A 17,252-nucleotide genomic window follows, 5' to 3' on the forward strand; every position below is an offset into this window, starting at 1 on the left:
GAAATAATTACAATGTTTTCCGTTCATCTAATGGTAGAAAAGGAAGAGGAGTGCTGACTGCTGTTAACTGCAAAGTTAAGTTGTTCTGCTGCTCTGATCCTTTAATCGTCATAAATCTCTACATTCCTCGTATCAGTCAGACGCAACTCTATGAAAGTGTCTTCGAATATTTGGAAGAATCCCATATCACGGGGATGACTCTGATTGCTGGTGACTTCAATATTCCGGAATATTTCGCAACCACTAGATATGCTCAAAATCCTTCATCTGTTTGCCAAACTCTCAACCAGTTCATAAATTATAATGAATTACGCCAGAATAATTTTGTTAAGAATCGTAACAACAGAATCCTTGACTTCGTATTGTCCTCTGAAAAAATAAAATGTAATGTGGATCACATGGAGGAGTTGCTGAGGATCCGCATCATCCATCTTTAGGTGTGGAATTGACTGTTGAAACCAAGCAGGAAGTAGTTTTTGAAGCACAACGTGATTCTGTTCGTTACAGCTTTAGAAAAGCAGATTTTCACAGCTTATATGATGCGATGTTAAAAACAGATTGGTCTGATATTCTAGAGATTAATGATGTAAATGAAATCTGTACTTTATTATATACAAAGCTGCATGTGCTTTGTGATACCAATGTTCCTAAAATCACTTCTGCTCGGCATAACTTTCCCTGTTGGATTTTACCAAGTACTGTTAAAATGATTGAAAAGAAAGACCGCTTATGGAAATCATATAAGAAATGTCACCTCTTATCGAAAAAGGATGCTGCTCGAAAATTGGAGAAAGAGATCAAGTCACAAATTAAGGCTGATTTTCATAATTTTATTAAGTCCACAGAAGACAATGTTAAATCGGATCCTAAAACATTCTGGTCCTATATTACTTCAAGAAAAGGGAGTACGCGTATACCAGGAAGAATGACATATAATGATCGTCTCCTGTCAACGTCCCGTGACATCGTGAATGCTTTTTCTGAGCATTTTAGTGGTGTATTTATTCCATCAAATAATTCTACAAATGATGTCGACCATGTTGTCACTCAACCTTCCCGTGATGATAAATCCTGTTATAAAGCCTGCGACGATAACTGTGATAAATGCTGTGATCTTTTTCCGTGTTGTTACGTAAATGTTCTACATCGTTTTAATATAACCGACTGTGATATTCTACAAGCTGCTAAAAAATTGAAGCCGAATCTAACCAGTGGAGATGATGAAATACCTGCATTTCTCGTCCGAGATTGTATAGGCTCTCTATTAACACCGCTTTGTCATCTTTATAACGCCATAATTTCCACCTCCACGTTCCCAGAATGTTGGAAGATTGGTAAAGTTACTCCAGTATTTAAATCTGATGCTAAAGATAATGTAATTAACTATAGACCCATTGCAATTATACCAAATTTTGCTAAGATTTTTCAATGCATTTTAGTTAAGTATGTATACAGTCATGTAAAACAATTAATTGCAACTCAGCAGCATGGTTTTATATCAGGTAGATCGACTGCAACTAATCTATGTAACTTTACACAAAAATTATCCAACTCTTTAGATTTAAAGCAGCAAGTTGATGTTGTGTATACAGATTTGTCTAAGGCGTTTGACAAAGTGAATCATATTACTTTACTACTCCACAAACTTGCTGCTATGGGTCTATGTGAAGAAGTAGTCCAACTATTCAAGTCGATACTTGTAGGTCAAAAACAGTATGTGCAATATCAGAATTGTAAATCTTATAGTTATGAATGTAACACAGGTGTCTGCCAGGGATCAAATATGGGACCGTTGTTGTTTACAATTTTTGTTAACGATGTAATTTTTGTGATAAATAATCAATGTGATGTCTATATGATTGCTGACGATGTCAAAATTTTAAAGGTCATAAGTGATGAGTACGATTGCTTTGTATTGCAGAGTATTGTGAATAAGTTTTTTAAATGGTGTGTTGAGAATAAATTAGAAGTGAATGTTAATAAATGTAGAATTATGTCATATAGTCGTAAAGTTAACACTATTTTGTTCAATTACAAGATAAATGATCAGTCACTTATTAGGTGTACTGAGTTTAAAGACCTGGGAGTTGTGATGGATCAGTCTTTATCATTCACACCACATATTACACATATTAGTGAAAAGGCCATGAGAATACTAAGTTTTATAATACGGAACACAAAGGATTTCACCAATGTTGACTGTATTGTAATGCTTTATTGTGCGTATGTTAGGTCTGTTTTAGAATATTGTTCAATAATCTGGAATCCTTTTTATATTACACATATACAGGTCTTGGAAAAAGTGCAGAGGAAATTCTGCAAGTATGCTTTCTACAAAAAATACGGTGTTTACCCTATCCAAGGATTTTCGCAGCATGAGCTGTTAAATGAGTTCAATCTTATTCATCTCCAAAGTAGGCGTGAATTTTCCTCTGTTATTTTTCTGCATAAACTCATACATAATATAATTAATGACAATGTCTTGCTCGAACAAATTTGTTTTTATGTTCCTCGTTCAGGATCCAGGAATCCGAGAACTTTCCTGTGTGATATGGCTCGCACTAATCAACATTATTATTCACCAGTTAACAATATGTGCAGAATATACAATAGCATACAACACCTATGTGATATATTTGTAGTGTCTCCAAATGAATTTATTGCTGGCGTTAAATTAGCATTATATTAAAATTTTTTGTTTTTTGGGTTAAGTTTACTATTGGTTATTATTATGTCCTATGTGGGCGATTTGCCCGTTGGATGATCAATAAACTATTTATTTATTTATTTATTTATTTATTTATTTATTTACATATGAAATCAGGGTCCCGTTATTATAATACTCACCCTGTACTATTAAGAAAATGTACGAAACTTAGCTTATACTATTTATTTGCACTTTATTTTAACAGCCTTATTTTACATTATCCAATGAAACTATTTTCTAGTGAACACCTGGAACGTAGGAAGAAACGAAGTGAATCACAATCCACCATTTTCTTCATCTACCATCACAAACGAATTATCGCAATCATCCGTCGAATCACTTTCATGCGTACCAACTGCTCCACACTCAACTAAATAATTAACAACATCCAAATCACCAGCCGCTACTGCCCTATCCAACGGTCTTGCATCACTCTTATACTCAAAATTAACATCGGCACCTGCTTCTTTCAAAAATTTCACCATCTCACAATTGCCTGAATCAATAGCTTCGAGAAAAGCGGTCTGAGTCGTATTTTCGGTCCCATTTTCCAGAAGAAACTCCACCATATCTAAATCGTCGTTAATCACAGCCCACGAGAGTGGAGGTTTACCTTCATCACCGGTTTTACCAAGATCAGCATCCATAAACGTCAAATATCTCACAATTTCCGGATACATGTGTTTCGTAGCAAGAGCCACCGGTGTGTTACCATCAGGACCCGTTTTGTTAACTTTGGCGCCTTTAGTCACCAGTAGTTTGACAATGGGCAAATGACCAGCGATGACTGCTTCAACTAGAGGTGTGTTTCCTCCAAGAATACCTTTGTTGACGTTCGCTCCGTTGGAGACGAGATACTCGGTGATATTGACTTTGCCTTCTCTAGCAGCGTACACTAGAGGTGTGTTGCCTTGTTGGTCAGTCGTGTTTACGTTGACTCCACTTGACAACAAGAGTTTGAGGGCTTCCAGATGTCCACGGTGGATAGCCCAGAACATTGGAGATTTGCCTTTAGCCCCGGTTTTAAAGATGTCGGCTTTTTCACTTAGCAGGTACTGCATGATGTCCAGTTGTCCTCTTTTGGTGGCATTTGCTAAAGGGGTGTTTCCGTCGAACGTGGTGCAGTTGACGTCGGCGCCACAGCTGACGGACATCTGGACGTATGCCAAGCTGCCGGTACGTACGTTTTCATAGAGGAAGTGGTCCCGGTTCTGTGGACAAATAAACGACAGTAAGTAAGAGAGTTGTGCTTGGTCTTTATGCAAATTGTTGATGTTTTCATGATTAATGGACTACAACCAAAAATATAATTTTCTTCCTAGGTAGTTTCCTTAACCTAGCTCAATATGTTCATGTATATTTTCCTCTATCGTTATCTATCTTTGTGTTTAATCATGACGTAGTTTTTGGAGATAGTAGGTAATTTCGACGAACTGATATGTCGTTATCTAGGTTATTTACGTTTTAATATCACCTATGTACGCTACGGAACGAAAATATCGTCCTCTTATTTACCGACTTGCATTCCGAGGAGGCCCTCACAGGTCCGGAACCTAAAGGACATCAAATTCACTCACCACTCAGACAGCATGGAAGACCAGTAAAAATTCAATGTAGCTATGTCAAAAAAATTGTCAGTAATTTACTTACATGTTTTCCAAGCATGTTGTTCAACTTTATTCCTGTCTTTATTCGTTCTAATGGGCAAACGAAAACCACCAACAGCCACTACAATTGTGTTTTTTACACTTTGTTCATCTACATGATTGTTACTGATTTGCCGACACGAACAGATTGAAGTTTACTCGCCTGAAATCCACACTTATGTACCTATCTTGCATTCGTTAATTTTATAAAATGTTGTGCAATATGTGGTGCCAGAAGTTGAAGTTTTCAAATTTATAGACGAAAATCTGAAAACTTCAGACTTTTATTATTTACATTGAATTTGAGAACAAAAATTTGAAGCTTTGTCGATTTTCGATCTTATTGTGTAATCTTTAAAAAAGTTTTCATAATGGAAATTTCCGAAGGGCAGCAAGTGAGTATCTTAAAACCTATCCAGATCGCAGACATTCGAACAAAAAGGCACAAGAACGGTGGAAATTGAGAAGCAAATTTTTGACTGTCTGGAAGAATCTCCTCAGGCAAGTATTAGATACATTGCCTAAATAGTTGGAATGAATCCAACTACAGTACACGAAATAATTAAAGAAAACACAATACTTAGTTTATAACATTTATTTGTACTTTATTTTAACAGTCTTGTTTTATTTTATCCAGTACAACTATCTTCTAGTTATCCCTGGAACGTAGGAAGAAACGTGGTGATCACAATCCACAATCTTCTTCATCTACCATCACAAACGAATCATCAGAATCATCAGTCGAATCACTTTCGTGTGTAGCAGCTGCTCCACACTCAACTAAATAATTAACAACATCCAAATGACCAGCCGCAGTAGCCCTATCCAACGGTCTTTCATCACTCTTATACTCAAAATTAACATCGGCACCTGCTTCTTTCAAAAATTTCACAATCTCACAATTCCCTGAATCAATAGCTTGGAGAAAAGCGATCTGAATCGTCTTTTCGGCTCCATTTTCCAGAAGAAACTCCACCATATCCAAATCATCGTTAATCACAGCCCACGACAGTGGAGGTTTACCTTCGTCACCAATTTTACCAAGATCAGCATCCACAAACGTTAGATATTTCACAATTTCTGGGTGCATGTGTTTCACAGCAAGAGCCACCGGTGTGTTACCTTCATGACCCATTTTGTCAACTTTTGCGCCTTTAGTCACCAATAGTCTGACAATGGGCAAATGACCAGCGATGACTGCTTCAACTAGAGGTGTGCTTCCTCCAAGGGTACCTTTGTTGACGTCAGCACCGTTGGAAACTAGATATTCCGCTATATTGACTTTGCCTTCTCTAGCAGCGTACACTAGAGGTGTGTTGCCCTGTTGGTCTGTCGTGTTTACGTTAACTCCACTCGACAATAATAGTTTGAGGGCTTCCATGTGGCCACGGTATATCGCCCAGGACAGTGGAGACTTGCCTTTAGCTCCGGCTTTAAATATGTCTGCTTTGTGACTCAGCAGATACTGCATGATGTCCAGTCGGCCTCTTTTCGTGGCGTTTGCTAAAGGCGTGTTTCCATCGAATGTTGTGCAGTTGATGTCAGCGCCTTGGTTTACGGACTTCTGGATGTACAACATATTGCCGGTGCGGACGTTTTCATAGAGAACGTGATCCCAATTCTGTGAACATATTTTAATTTTAATCTATATGTATGTGTGCTTTGAAGCAAGATGGATTTAAATTCTTTTAATGTTATGTATGTATTACCCACACGTACGCAATAAACTCAACTTTTTTCCGTAAATTAACAACTATTTGGGTTTAAATTTGAACTATGTACTTGGATGACAACTAAAGGTCGATTTATAAACTTGTCGCTGACGTTGCCGTTGTAAGATAAATACGCAGCAAAGGTATGCGTCGTTTATATCATACCACAAGGGCTTACATTTTGCCCTTTCTTCTTAATATGTGTATCTTTTCACAACAAGAAACTTAAAACATGTTTAAAATTTGTCTATGCCCTATGGAAGTATCGATTTTGCTATTACGCCCCGCCCCTTGGTGTGACAACGAATAAAAAACTCATCATTACTGAGATCGAGACGGATGGGTGGAGCTTCTCTTTTGGTTTTCTTTTTTTATTAACACATTTAGTTTTCTTTGTATAACGAGATTACAAGAACATATTTCACATGATAATTTCTCGTAGAAAAATAAGAATTTTGCAATTAAGCTCCGCCCCTAGGCTTACAACGAATAAAAAAGAAATCAGCAGAATTGAGAAAGGGCGGGTGGGCGGGGCTTATATTTTGCCCTTTTTTCTTGATATATATAGGCATCTTTTCACAACAAGAACTTAGAACATGGATGAAATGGTACATTTTGCAAGGAAATATTGATTTTACAATTATGGGGCGGAGCCTAATTGCAAAATGGATATTTCCTTATACAAATTTTCCAACTTGTTTTAAGTTTCATGTTGTAAAAAGAAGTCTACACGTATTAAAACAAAAAGGCAAAATATAAGCCCACCCACCCGCCCTGTCTCTATTGTGATGATTTTTTTGTTCACCGTGAACCAAGCGGGCGGAGTTTAACTGCAAAATACTTATTTCTTTACAAGAAATTAAAAATATGTTTTTGAATGTTGTGTGTTCAAAGAATACTATGTATATTAAGAAAAAAATCCAAAATATATATCCCGCCCACCCACCCCATCTCAATTGTGATGATTTTTTGTATTGTTAGAAACTTAAAACACGGTTAAAATGGTAAATTTTTGTAAGGAAATATGGATTTTGCAATTAAATTGCGCTCCTTTGGTTCTCGAGGATTAAAAAAAATCATTGCAATTGAGAGCGGGCGGGCGGGCGGGGCTTATATTTTGCGTTTTTTCTTAATATACGTAGTCGTCTTTTCAGAACAAGAAATTTAAAACATATTTCAAATGGTAAATTCTTGTAGACAAATATGGATCTTGCAATTAAGCCCCACCCCTCAATCTGACAACGAATGAAAAATTCATGAAATAAGAATTTTGCAGTTAAGCTCCGCCCTCTTCGCTCACGACAAATAAAAAAAAATCATCACAATTGAGATAGGGTGGGTGGGTGGGGCAATTTTGCCTTTTTTTTCTTAATATGTGTAGACTTATTTCGACAACGAGAAACTTAACATGTCTAAAATGGTAAATTTTTGTAGTAATCAACTTAAATCCTCCAGTTTTCTTCAGTTACTATCAACGGTAACTTGGCAACGGAGTTTATAAATGACAATTTTCAGCTCTAAAAGCTATGTCAACGGGAACGGCAACTTATAAAAAATAAATTTATTTGAATAATTTTTATACTGTACTAAAATTTCAAACTTTCTATTTCTAGAAAAAAAAATTAAAAATGATAATTAAACAAAAACGATTAAAACAAAAAAACTGTTATGAAACAATTAAAGTAAACCGTTTTTTATTCCCTAATACCTGTATATTGGATCAAAATTTGATGCAACGAATGTTTTATTTGATGACGTCATAAATGAATCACACATTATGGACACTAATAAACCAACCAATGCATGTAATTTGTTTTGTTTTGATTATTTTGTAATTTTAATAGTACAGACAATTTTTTTATTATTTCTTCATTGACGTAAATTTTATGTTAACAATAACTAAAATTGCGCAATACAACGACACAGTCTAATAAATTAATAAAATAAAAATAACGAATGATAAAATTATAGAATAATACTACCAAACTGCAACAAACATATAATTCGTGAACTTACCCTAACCATAATGAAAATATATCACAAAGTGGAGTCACTATTAAATGATTACTGTTTTAAGATCGAAATCTGAGTAGTTCAAATGGAGCAAATATAAATCCAAATGCTCTACACACAGCGTTGCCAACGATCAAATGCGCAGTAGTCCCTGCTACCTGCGTTTTTATTCGCTAAATATAAAAAATAAGATTGACACAATATTACACCATTATCATCCAAATTGAGTTCCTTTTAAAAATTTGCCTAATCGAATACTCAAAAATATTATATTACACATTTTCAATGGAAATAAGTTTGTTTCAATTTTAGTTCACCGCCACATTTCACTTGTACTAAGTTCTCAGAAATGATTCAGATATCCCAGTGGGCATTGATTTATGCCACACCCCTCAATTGTCAATTTATTTAGTTATTAAAAAACTATTTACGTCTAGTTGTGGTGTAACTATCTTGAGAGAAATCAATAAAAACACGATCAAACACAGCCATGGATTTTTAAAGATTTGTCTTTGATAGAATCTTCCTCTTGCGAAATTACCGCCAATTTGAAACAAACCTTCAAAGATCCACACAAAAACCTCTTCAAATTTTTTATTAAAAACAAAATCACTTAAACAATAATAATGCACAATGGAATCGACAATAAAGTAAAAATAGACAATAGTCTCCTACATAATAATCTGGGGCTCTGGCACAGACACGGTAATATTCTTATGGGGCAAAACCTGTCCTCCATTAATATACGTTTCATCCTTCACTATGACATCCTCCCCCAGAACCGTCGTTCCTTCCATCCGAACCCACTTCCCCACCGAACACCGCCACCCAACAATGCAACTTTCAAGCCACGAATTCGACTTGATCACAGCGTCCCTCAAGATGGTGGACCGTTTCACGCACACGCCCTCTTCGATGACCACGCCCGGCCCGATGGTGACGTTGGGGCCTATCTGGCAATTGGGGCCGATTTTCGCCGTGGGGTCCACCAACACGTTGCCGACCACGCCTGGACCTTTGTACAGCTTCTCGGAGTTCTTGGCGCGCAAGTCTTTGAGGTAAAGACACATGCCGGTGAGGAAGTCTTTGGGCTGGCCGACGTCCATCCAGAAGCCTTGGAGTTCGAAGGCGAAGAGCTGCTGGTCTTTGGCCATTACGGGGAAGATTTCCTTCTCGATGGAAGTGGGACGGAGTTGGATTCGGTTGACCACGCTGGGGTTTAGGATGTACAAACCTGGAAAGGAACATTGTTGTTTATGAGCAAGCGAGATATAATAAAGTAGGTTATTTGGTATAGTAACATTTCTTTTTATACTTGTGGTTTATGAATCCGCCTCCTCCAGCTATTTAACTTAGCCGTTAGCCCTAAAACAAATTTGAAAGCACTACAGGAGATAAAAGGTTCCATTAAAAAAAGTATATTTAATTAACCTAATTGGGAAATCTTCATCTTTGAAGAACATGTTCATTCGTTAATTTACCTGCAACTACATATTTATCCATGACGATAATCCAAATATTTAATGTTTAACTAGAGATTTTTATCAGATGTTGCGCTTACTGTCGGTAAATGTACTATCAATACAAGTACATCAATCAAATAAAAAAAAACATTCCACTAAGTTTTGGAGTGTCTGGGGCATTAATGGACTAATTTTTAAAATTCGAAAAAACGGATGATAATTTCGTGACTATTAAGAAAATGAAGAAAAGATGGTGTTAAATTTAATAAGGCAGGAATTGTTAGACCAATTCATACATATTTAAAATTAGAGCAACTGCGTTTATACACTTGGCATTGTTTTTCGCGGACTTCTGCTTCAATATTATCTGTTTTTTTTTAATTGTTGATAGCCTTCATTAACCAACTCGTTCGTTAAATAACTATTATTATAATAATTTTTTTAAACATAAATTGTGGAATTTTAAGGTATTTAAACCTACAGAATTGTTGGCAGAAGTTAGCGGGGACTAAATGTTTTTAAAATGACCCCTATAATAATAAAATTGTGGTAAACAACATTAATTCTATTACACAATAATTATAATTCATTATTTATTTGTGCGGTAGTTGCATATTCTGTAATCGCTCATTTATCGCTTTTAAATTATTACTGTCGATATAAAATTTTAATGACTATAATTAAAATTTCATACCATTCCGCATTTTTATAGTAATAGGGTCCATCCGACGAACGCCTACTTTCATCTTTTTCCGACGTTTCATTACCCCTCAAGTCGTCTGTCAATTTTTATTGCACAAATTTTATAGATATCTTAATATTCTGCGCTACTTGTAGTTGATGAATCCGCCTTGACTACTTTCCGAGCGTAAACTAGAAACTGTGTTTTCAAATTTAACATTATGTTTCTGCCAAATGAACACTCGTTACAATAAAACATATCCAACTTTTTCGAAAAATTAAAAAAAAATATTTTTTTGTACCACAACCCCTACAAGTTAATACAAAGATATGTGTGTAATGTGAAAGCAAATTTTCAAGTGAGTTTTCCCTTCACAACATTTTATAATGACATCATCAACATTTCTGCAAAGACAAGTATGTTAATTTGGATAGGTGCAGTGTAATACTAATGATAACAGCATTGTATTCCCAAATTTTCGGGAAAATTCAGTGAGCTATTCCTGATCTAATCAATAAAATAAATTGACTCATTTATTTATTTGAGTCATTTTGTATAAGTAATTCTAAAAACTATGAATGGGTTGATAAACCACAAGTATAGAGTCATAATATTTTGGAAGGGGACAAACGAATAACTTGTGATTATCGATTTATGACCTATATATTATAACATCTATAATTATAACCCATAACCTTAAAACGCTTGGAAGATTTCAGAGCATTCGGTTTTGCAGTTTCATAGTTAAATTACAAAATATTGTTATGCTATTTTGATTTTTTCCCAAAAAGCTGGTTATCTAGGATGAAAACTCAAAACGGATTCATACACCACAAATGGGGTATGTTATTTTATAAAATGAAAAAAAAAACACTATTGTAAATTTTGGATATGATATCATCCAATTCAATTGGTAATGGGGATGATCACCCAAATTTCAGTTCAGTAGTTTCGGAGATTACGCGTCCAAAAAAAAAGTCCGGACAGACGACAGATACGCAGACGGAAAAGGAGACCTATTTCTTCGTCCTCTAGGGGTAATGAAAGGTCGACAGAACGTAAGAGTCGGGGGTCAGCCGATGGACTCGATTACGCTCGGGAAGTAAAAAATACACGCTGATAACCAAAGGGAAAAAATATGTTATCAATACATGACTAACTTCGATTGTTTTTATTAATATATCGAAGGAATGCGACGATTAAGCATTGGATGATTTAGTCACCTCAAAATAGAGGAGGCCAGTAAAATTTTATTTTGGATAAGAGTTCTCATTTTATTATACTTAAATATAGGTAAGTACAACGCTACTGTATTCTCAAATTTTCGAAAAAATGAGATGACTCGTTTCTTGATTTAAATAATAAAAAATATTGTGAAAAAACAGCGACCCTCATATTAGTAATTTAACATTTTTACGACGCAGTCAATGAATTTACCACACGTTAATGGTCTTACACTGGTAGAAATTTTTTTTTACGAAAATCTGGATTCCTATAGTAAAAAAATTAAAGCAGATTCATAAGTCACAAATATAGGAATTATTTATTATTTTATAAAATTTAATTGGTGTTTATTAAAAAAAAAAACCGAGACGAATCCCTGTTTACTTGTTCTATTGGAATATTTTAGATGCTTGAAATGATAGAAGCTTAAAATTTGGAACTATTAATTAATTAAAGAATATCACATTATTTCGAAAATCTGTCGTCGGAATAAACATCTGCATGATTATGTATTACTCTGTTGAGACAAATGTAACTGTCTAGCATCTATTTATGCACAAATGTTCACTGCTTTTCTCGGTTTTATTTTTTTTTTGTTTTATTCTTTTTGAGACGTCGAAACAGTGTGGACTAATAATTTATATAAAAAAACATGACATTTATTCAAAGCAAATAACCAACGGGAAAAAGTGTATTATTATCAGTGTACATGCTTAACTTCGATTGTTTATGTTTATACATCGAAATAATGTCACGCAGAAATTTGTTTAATTTGAATGAGAAAAAAAAAACACAAGACTAAAAGTATTAATAAAGCCACAGTGAAACAAAGTGTTTTGAATATTATTATTATTATTATTCTTATTTGATCATAATTAAATAAAAACGTGGGTATTCTAGAAAATGAGGTACTTAATTTGATAAATAAAAAATAATACAATCCGACAAATTCAGCTCTTTAAAAAAATTACACAATTTGAGAGGCATAAATAACACCCTTTGTCCTTCAGCACTACGTAATAGCAAACTGAAGCTCAAGTGTTTATGTATGTTTATACATCGAAAGAATGTCACGTAGAAATTAGTTTGATCTAAACGAGTTTGTCTTCTCAACACAGAACTAAAATTATTAATTAAAATACAATCGAACAACATGTTCTGAACATTATAATTCTTATTTTATCATTATTATTATAAAGATATTTTCGACAAAAATGGGGTAACTCATTCTTAATTTGACCAATAAAAAACTCGTGATAACGTCATCAACATGAATAATTCTAGTCACAGCACAAAAGAAAATTAGTCACAGCGTTATACCAATGCAAGAAAAAAAAAAGGAAAACATCATTATGCTGTGCATGTTTAGCGAAAAAACTGAAAGCGGATTCGTACATTACAAGTATAGAAATATATTTTTGTATAACCTTCAACTCATTTTAAAATACGGTTCATTGAGATGACGTCATCAAATTGTTGGTGAGGATTATTAGCCAAATTTTGGTTAGCATTTAACCATCTACACGATATTTCTAACCTATATACAAAATTTGACAACAATCGGTCCAGCACATTCCGAGATTACGTGTCTAATAAAAATGGATACAGACACCAGACAGACAGACAGACAGAAACGGGAAACTGCTTTTTTTCGTACTGTAGTGGTGGAAGCGTCGAGAAAACATTCGCTTACGCTCGGGAAGTAAATGTCTATAAAATACATCAATTTACACAAAAATATTATTCATTTTGGATTTCATTTTTCGCAGTAAACCTTCTCAAAACACCCAAAAATTTTAGATACTTTGCCAAATATATAGAAAAATAAAATAAAAGCGTATTCTACTTAACATTGTTTTAGAAAAAAAGTTGAAGCTATATACAGAAAAACACACTTCTTTTAAACGAATTTTCGTGCAAATTTCTTAACTTCTTCTCTTCTTTTTTTTTTACGTTTAGGACGATTTGTGTCTCGAAAAGTTCACATTCTGCTTTCAAATTATTAGCTTCTCTTAGACAATATCCAAAATTAATGAATACATACTTAAACGCACTCATACATCTTTTTACCGACAGAAAGAAATTAGTCAAAGGTGGCCATGCACGAAAAACCGTTTGTCTTAGTTTAAAATATTTTTTTATTAAACGTCACGTTGACAAAAGTAATTCGCAATGTTACATTAACTAAGACAAACGGCTTTTCGTGCATGGCCAACTTTGACTCTTTCAATCCGTGGAAACGACTTACGTTATAGCAATAATTCCATTACATTCAAAACCGAATTAAAATGTTAACCTTACGAAAAAAAATTACTAAATAAATTTTAATAAACGATAAACAAACAGCCACAACATTGGCTCGAATTGTTCTTTGTTTAAATAACTTTTAGTTTCTTCTGGTTGCGTCTTTCCAAAATCTAAAAGCCACCAACACCGCAACTTCTTCGAAAATACATCTGGCAACGTTGCCAGTGTAGTGTTTCAGTGATGTATTCTAGTGTGAAATAATTTAAAGTTATTGGTTTCATTTTCTTCATTCAATGTCTTTAGTGTCTTTCCATTTTTAAACTTCAAATTGACAATCTGTGACAAGAAGCTCTCATGAGCTCAAATGAAAAATGTTTTCTAACCTAACATTTTACTGTTAAATGTCATTTTCTTACATGAGTCTTTCTACATTGTAAAAAAGCTGTAAACAATTGAATTTTTACCGCCTGTCCCCAACATACTTTTTGGATGTTGGTAAATTTGATTTGATCTATTCATACTCTCCTTTTAACCCTTTTGTTAATTTTTAATTACTCCTATTTGTATTTGATTTACTTCATTTTGTTATTTAGGCGGGATGTAGTGTGTGCTATGAAAATATAATAAATAGTAAGATGCTAGCTACAGCATGATGCAATATTCCAAAGTATGTACAAACAAGTGTAATATATATCAATTTAAAAAAAATACCAAAAAGTACTTGGAAAAAAAAACTTTTCAAAATAATAAAACATATACAGTGTCAAAGTAAATTAAGAAATAACTGAAAAAAAAAAAAAAAGTCTTATCAACATGTTGTGTATTCCCACATTCTTAGATTCTGACGTCACACATCATCACATCCACGGGCAAAACCAACTCACCTGCATTAATTTTATTCGAAATAAATTCCTGAGGCTTCTCCACGAAGCTTTCTATACACTGGGTTGAATCATACACTACCACCCCATACTTGGACGGCTCTTCCACCTTCGTCACCACAATCGTCCCCTCCTGCCCATGATCCCTATGAAACTTGGCCAACTCCTTGAACGGAAAATCACAAATAATGTCCGAATTCAGCACAAAGAACGGCTTGCTGCTCTTCAGTAAGTGCTCCCTGGCCAGCGCAATCGGGCCCGCGGTCCCCAGGGGCTCCGTCTCGTGCGAGAAAATCAAACTGATGCCCAACTTCACAGCTTCGGCTTTGAGTTCCTGCTCCATTTGCTCGGCTCTGTAGGAAACGGCTAGGATCACCTCGGTGACTCCAGCCTCCACCAAAGCCTCCATTTGGTGCAGGAGAATGGGCTTGTTGGCGAACTCCACCAGGGGCTTGGGGCGGCTAAGGGTGAGGGGGCGGAGGCGCGTGCCGTAGCCCCCTACCAGAATCAGGGCGCGCATTTGTTCCTTCGTCATTGTGCGGTGCTTCGTTGGCAGGACACGTCACAGCGAAAACAAATCAAGCACATAAGTGATAAGCCGAGATTTGGATTACTGGGGTTGACGTGTTGACAAGTGACGTGTACGTAAACAAATGTCAAACTTTGGAAGTGCCAACGTAACGACAAAAAAAAAAACTACTTGTGAGCTACCATCGCGTCGGTCAATAGAACTACCGTTACAATTTTTTATGCAAGATAAGAACTTGAGCTCTTTCTCTAAAAACGAGTTGATTTCACTGAATTTATTCAATATGTAAGCACACTATAACTAAAAATCAGTTATTCATACCTTTGATAAAAGTTTCGATACTTAACCTCACTCCATTTTTTTTTTGTTTATTCTGGGGCTTCATCAGTTGTAAATCTCTCATATGCACAATGTTCACATTCATACCATTATAGTAAATATCAAATGGTATGAATGTGAACACTGGACACCTGACAAGATTGATCTTCATGGTTCTTCACTTCTGTTCACGTCAGAATCAGATGTATAGTGTGACGGTGTGGTGTGAACAAGGACGGAACGCTGTAATATCGAATATCGATTTGTTGTATTACATTTATGAACTTTGAATCTTCAAATGAGGTCATCTTGTGATGCTTAGGAGTTTGATTATGAATAATAAGTTAAAGAGTTACTGAGCCAAATTTCGTTATCTGCTCGTACACACCTTTACACAAGTTGACGCTGTTTGAAGTAATCTGATCTCTTATCTCAGATTCAACGGACATAAATGTGCTTTTTCACAAGCTAACCTCACTTTTCACAATTTCCTCAATTACGATAAATACCAAATTTTGGTGAAACAATATATCAAACCCGCTATAACTAAACACTATACTTACAGACAATATTCATATTTGAAAAAATATTGTAATTTTTTAACTTAATTTTGTACCAGACGCGACTTACCGTTGCACGCCGAAATGACTTGTTAACGGATGATAAACGTTATAAATACAAAATCTCTACGTGTGGCGGAAATGACGGAAAAGAGATAGTCTGATAGCGTGCAAGTGTATGGGAGAGAGAAAGACCATGTGCCAACCTTGCGAACAAAATCCCTAGTTTGAAATCTAGATTGTTGTGTCTCGATAGCCATGGACGGTAAACATTATATTCGTTAGATTTTACCGGCTGCTTGCATAAAATGTCGCCCAACTAAAAACAAAAGTGGGATTTATAAACTTGCTGTTGCCGTTGCAGTTGCTGCTCCTGTTGCCGTTGATAGTAACTTTGATGACGTATTTAAAGAGGTTGTAGAAAAAAAGTGGAGGATTTACGTTGATTACTACAAAAATTTACCTTTTTAGACATGTTTTAAGTTTCTTGTTGTTGAAATAAGTCTACACATATTAAGAAAAAAAAAATGCAAAATGTAGCCCCGCCCACCCGCCCTATCTCAATTGTAATGATTTTTTTTATTCGTCGTGAGCCAAGAGGGCGGAGCTTAACTGCAAAATACTTGTTTCTCTACGATAACGTAAAAACATGTAAAATTAAAGCCAAAGATTAAGCCCCACCCATATCTGCCCTTATTCAAATAGTAATGAAGTTTTCATTCGTTGGCAGACCTAGGGGCGGAGCCTAATTGCAAAATCTATACTTCCTTAAAACAAATTTACCATTTTAAACGTGTTAAGTTTCTAAGAATGAAAAGAATCATCACAATTGAGATGGGGTGGGTGGGTGGGGTTTATATTTTGTCGTTTTTTCTTAATATACATTGTATTCTTTGAAAACAACACGATGCTCAAAAACATGTTTTTAATTTCTTGTAAAGAGATAAGTATTTTACAGTTAAGCTCAGCCGCCTTGGTTCACGGCGAATAAAAAAAAAATCATCACAATTGAGACAGGGCGGGTGGGCGGGCTTACATTTTGTGTTTTTGTTTTAAAATGTGTAGACTTCTTTTCACAACATGAAACTTAAAACATGTTTAAAATGGAAAATTTCTATAAGGAAATACCGATCTTGTAATTAAGCTCCGTCTCACAATTACAAAATCCATATTTCCTTGAAAAAATGTACCATTTTAACCATGTTTTAAGTTTCTTGTTGTGAAACGATGACTATATATATTAAGAAAAAAAAGGCAAGATATAAGCCCC

General features: G+C 35.0%; 3 protein-coding genes across 3 annotated transcripts; all 3 read right to left on the reverse strand.

Annotated features, from left to right (window-relative positions):
• Window positions 1-2,875: 2,875 nt before the first annotated feature.
• LOC135137942 (putative ankyrin repeat protein RF_0381) lies at window positions 2,876-4,518 on the reverse strand. The gene is made up of 2 exons (XM_064067722.1): window positions 4,358-4,518; window positions 2,876-3,918 (listed from the first exon to the last, which is right to left on the reverse strand). The coding sequence occupies exons 1-2, from the start codon at window positions 4,370-4,372 to the stop codon at window positions 2,983-2,985; spliced, it is 951 nt and encodes a 316-aa protein (XP_063923792.1). The 5' UTR covers window positions 4,373-4,518; the 3' UTR covers window positions 2,876-2,982.
• A 415-nt stretch (window positions 4,519-4,933) lies between these two features.
• LOC135138084 (putative ankyrin repeat protein RF_0381) lies at window positions 4,934-8,237 on the reverse strand. Its single transcript, XM_064067938.1, has 2 exons — window positions 8,082-8,237; window positions 4,934-5,974 (listed from the first exon to the last, which is right to left on the reverse strand). The coding sequence occupies exons 1-2, from the start codon at window positions 8,088-8,090 to the stop codon at window positions 5,039-5,041; spliced, it is 945 nt and encodes a 314-aa protein (XP_063924008.1). The 5' UTR covers window positions 8,091-8,237; the 3' UTR covers window positions 4,934-5,038.
• A 422-nt stretch (window positions 8,238-8,659) lies between these two features.
• Window positions 8,660-15,235, reverse strand: LOC135138083 (mannose-1-phosphate guanyltransferase beta). The gene is made up of 2 exons (XM_064067937.1): window positions 14,579-15,235; window positions 8,660-9,312 (listed from the first exon to the last, which is right to left on the reverse strand). The coding sequence occupies exons 1-2, from the start codon at window positions 15,108-15,110 to the stop codon at window positions 8,750-8,752; spliced, it is 1,095 nt and encodes a 364-aa protein (XP_063924007.1). The 5' UTR covers window positions 15,111-15,235; the 3' UTR covers window positions 8,660-8,749.
• Window positions 15,236-17,252: the final 2,017 nt, after the last annotated feature.

Source organism: Zophobas morio, unplaced genomic scaffold (genome assembly GCF_036711695.1).
Source record: "Zophobas morio isolate AGI-343-1 ecotype UQ-CSIRO unplaced genomic scaffold, CSIRO_AGI_Zmor_V1 ptg000030l, whole genome shotgun sequence".
Taxonomy (NCBI): Eukaryota; Metazoa; Arthropoda; class Insecta; order Coleoptera; family Tenebrionidae; genus Zophobas; species Zophobas morio.

Excerpts from the sequence above, each read along its gene's own strand:
- LOC135138083 (XM_064067937.1), bottom strand. The coding sequence starts at position 15,110 with ATGACGAAGGAACAAATGCGCGCCCTGATTCTGGTAGGGGGCTACGGC. Across the intron at positions 9,313-14,578 it reads TTCGAATAAAATTAATGCAG|GTTTGTACATCCTAAACCCC; the intron begins GTGAGTTGGTTT and ends GTTCCTTTCCAG.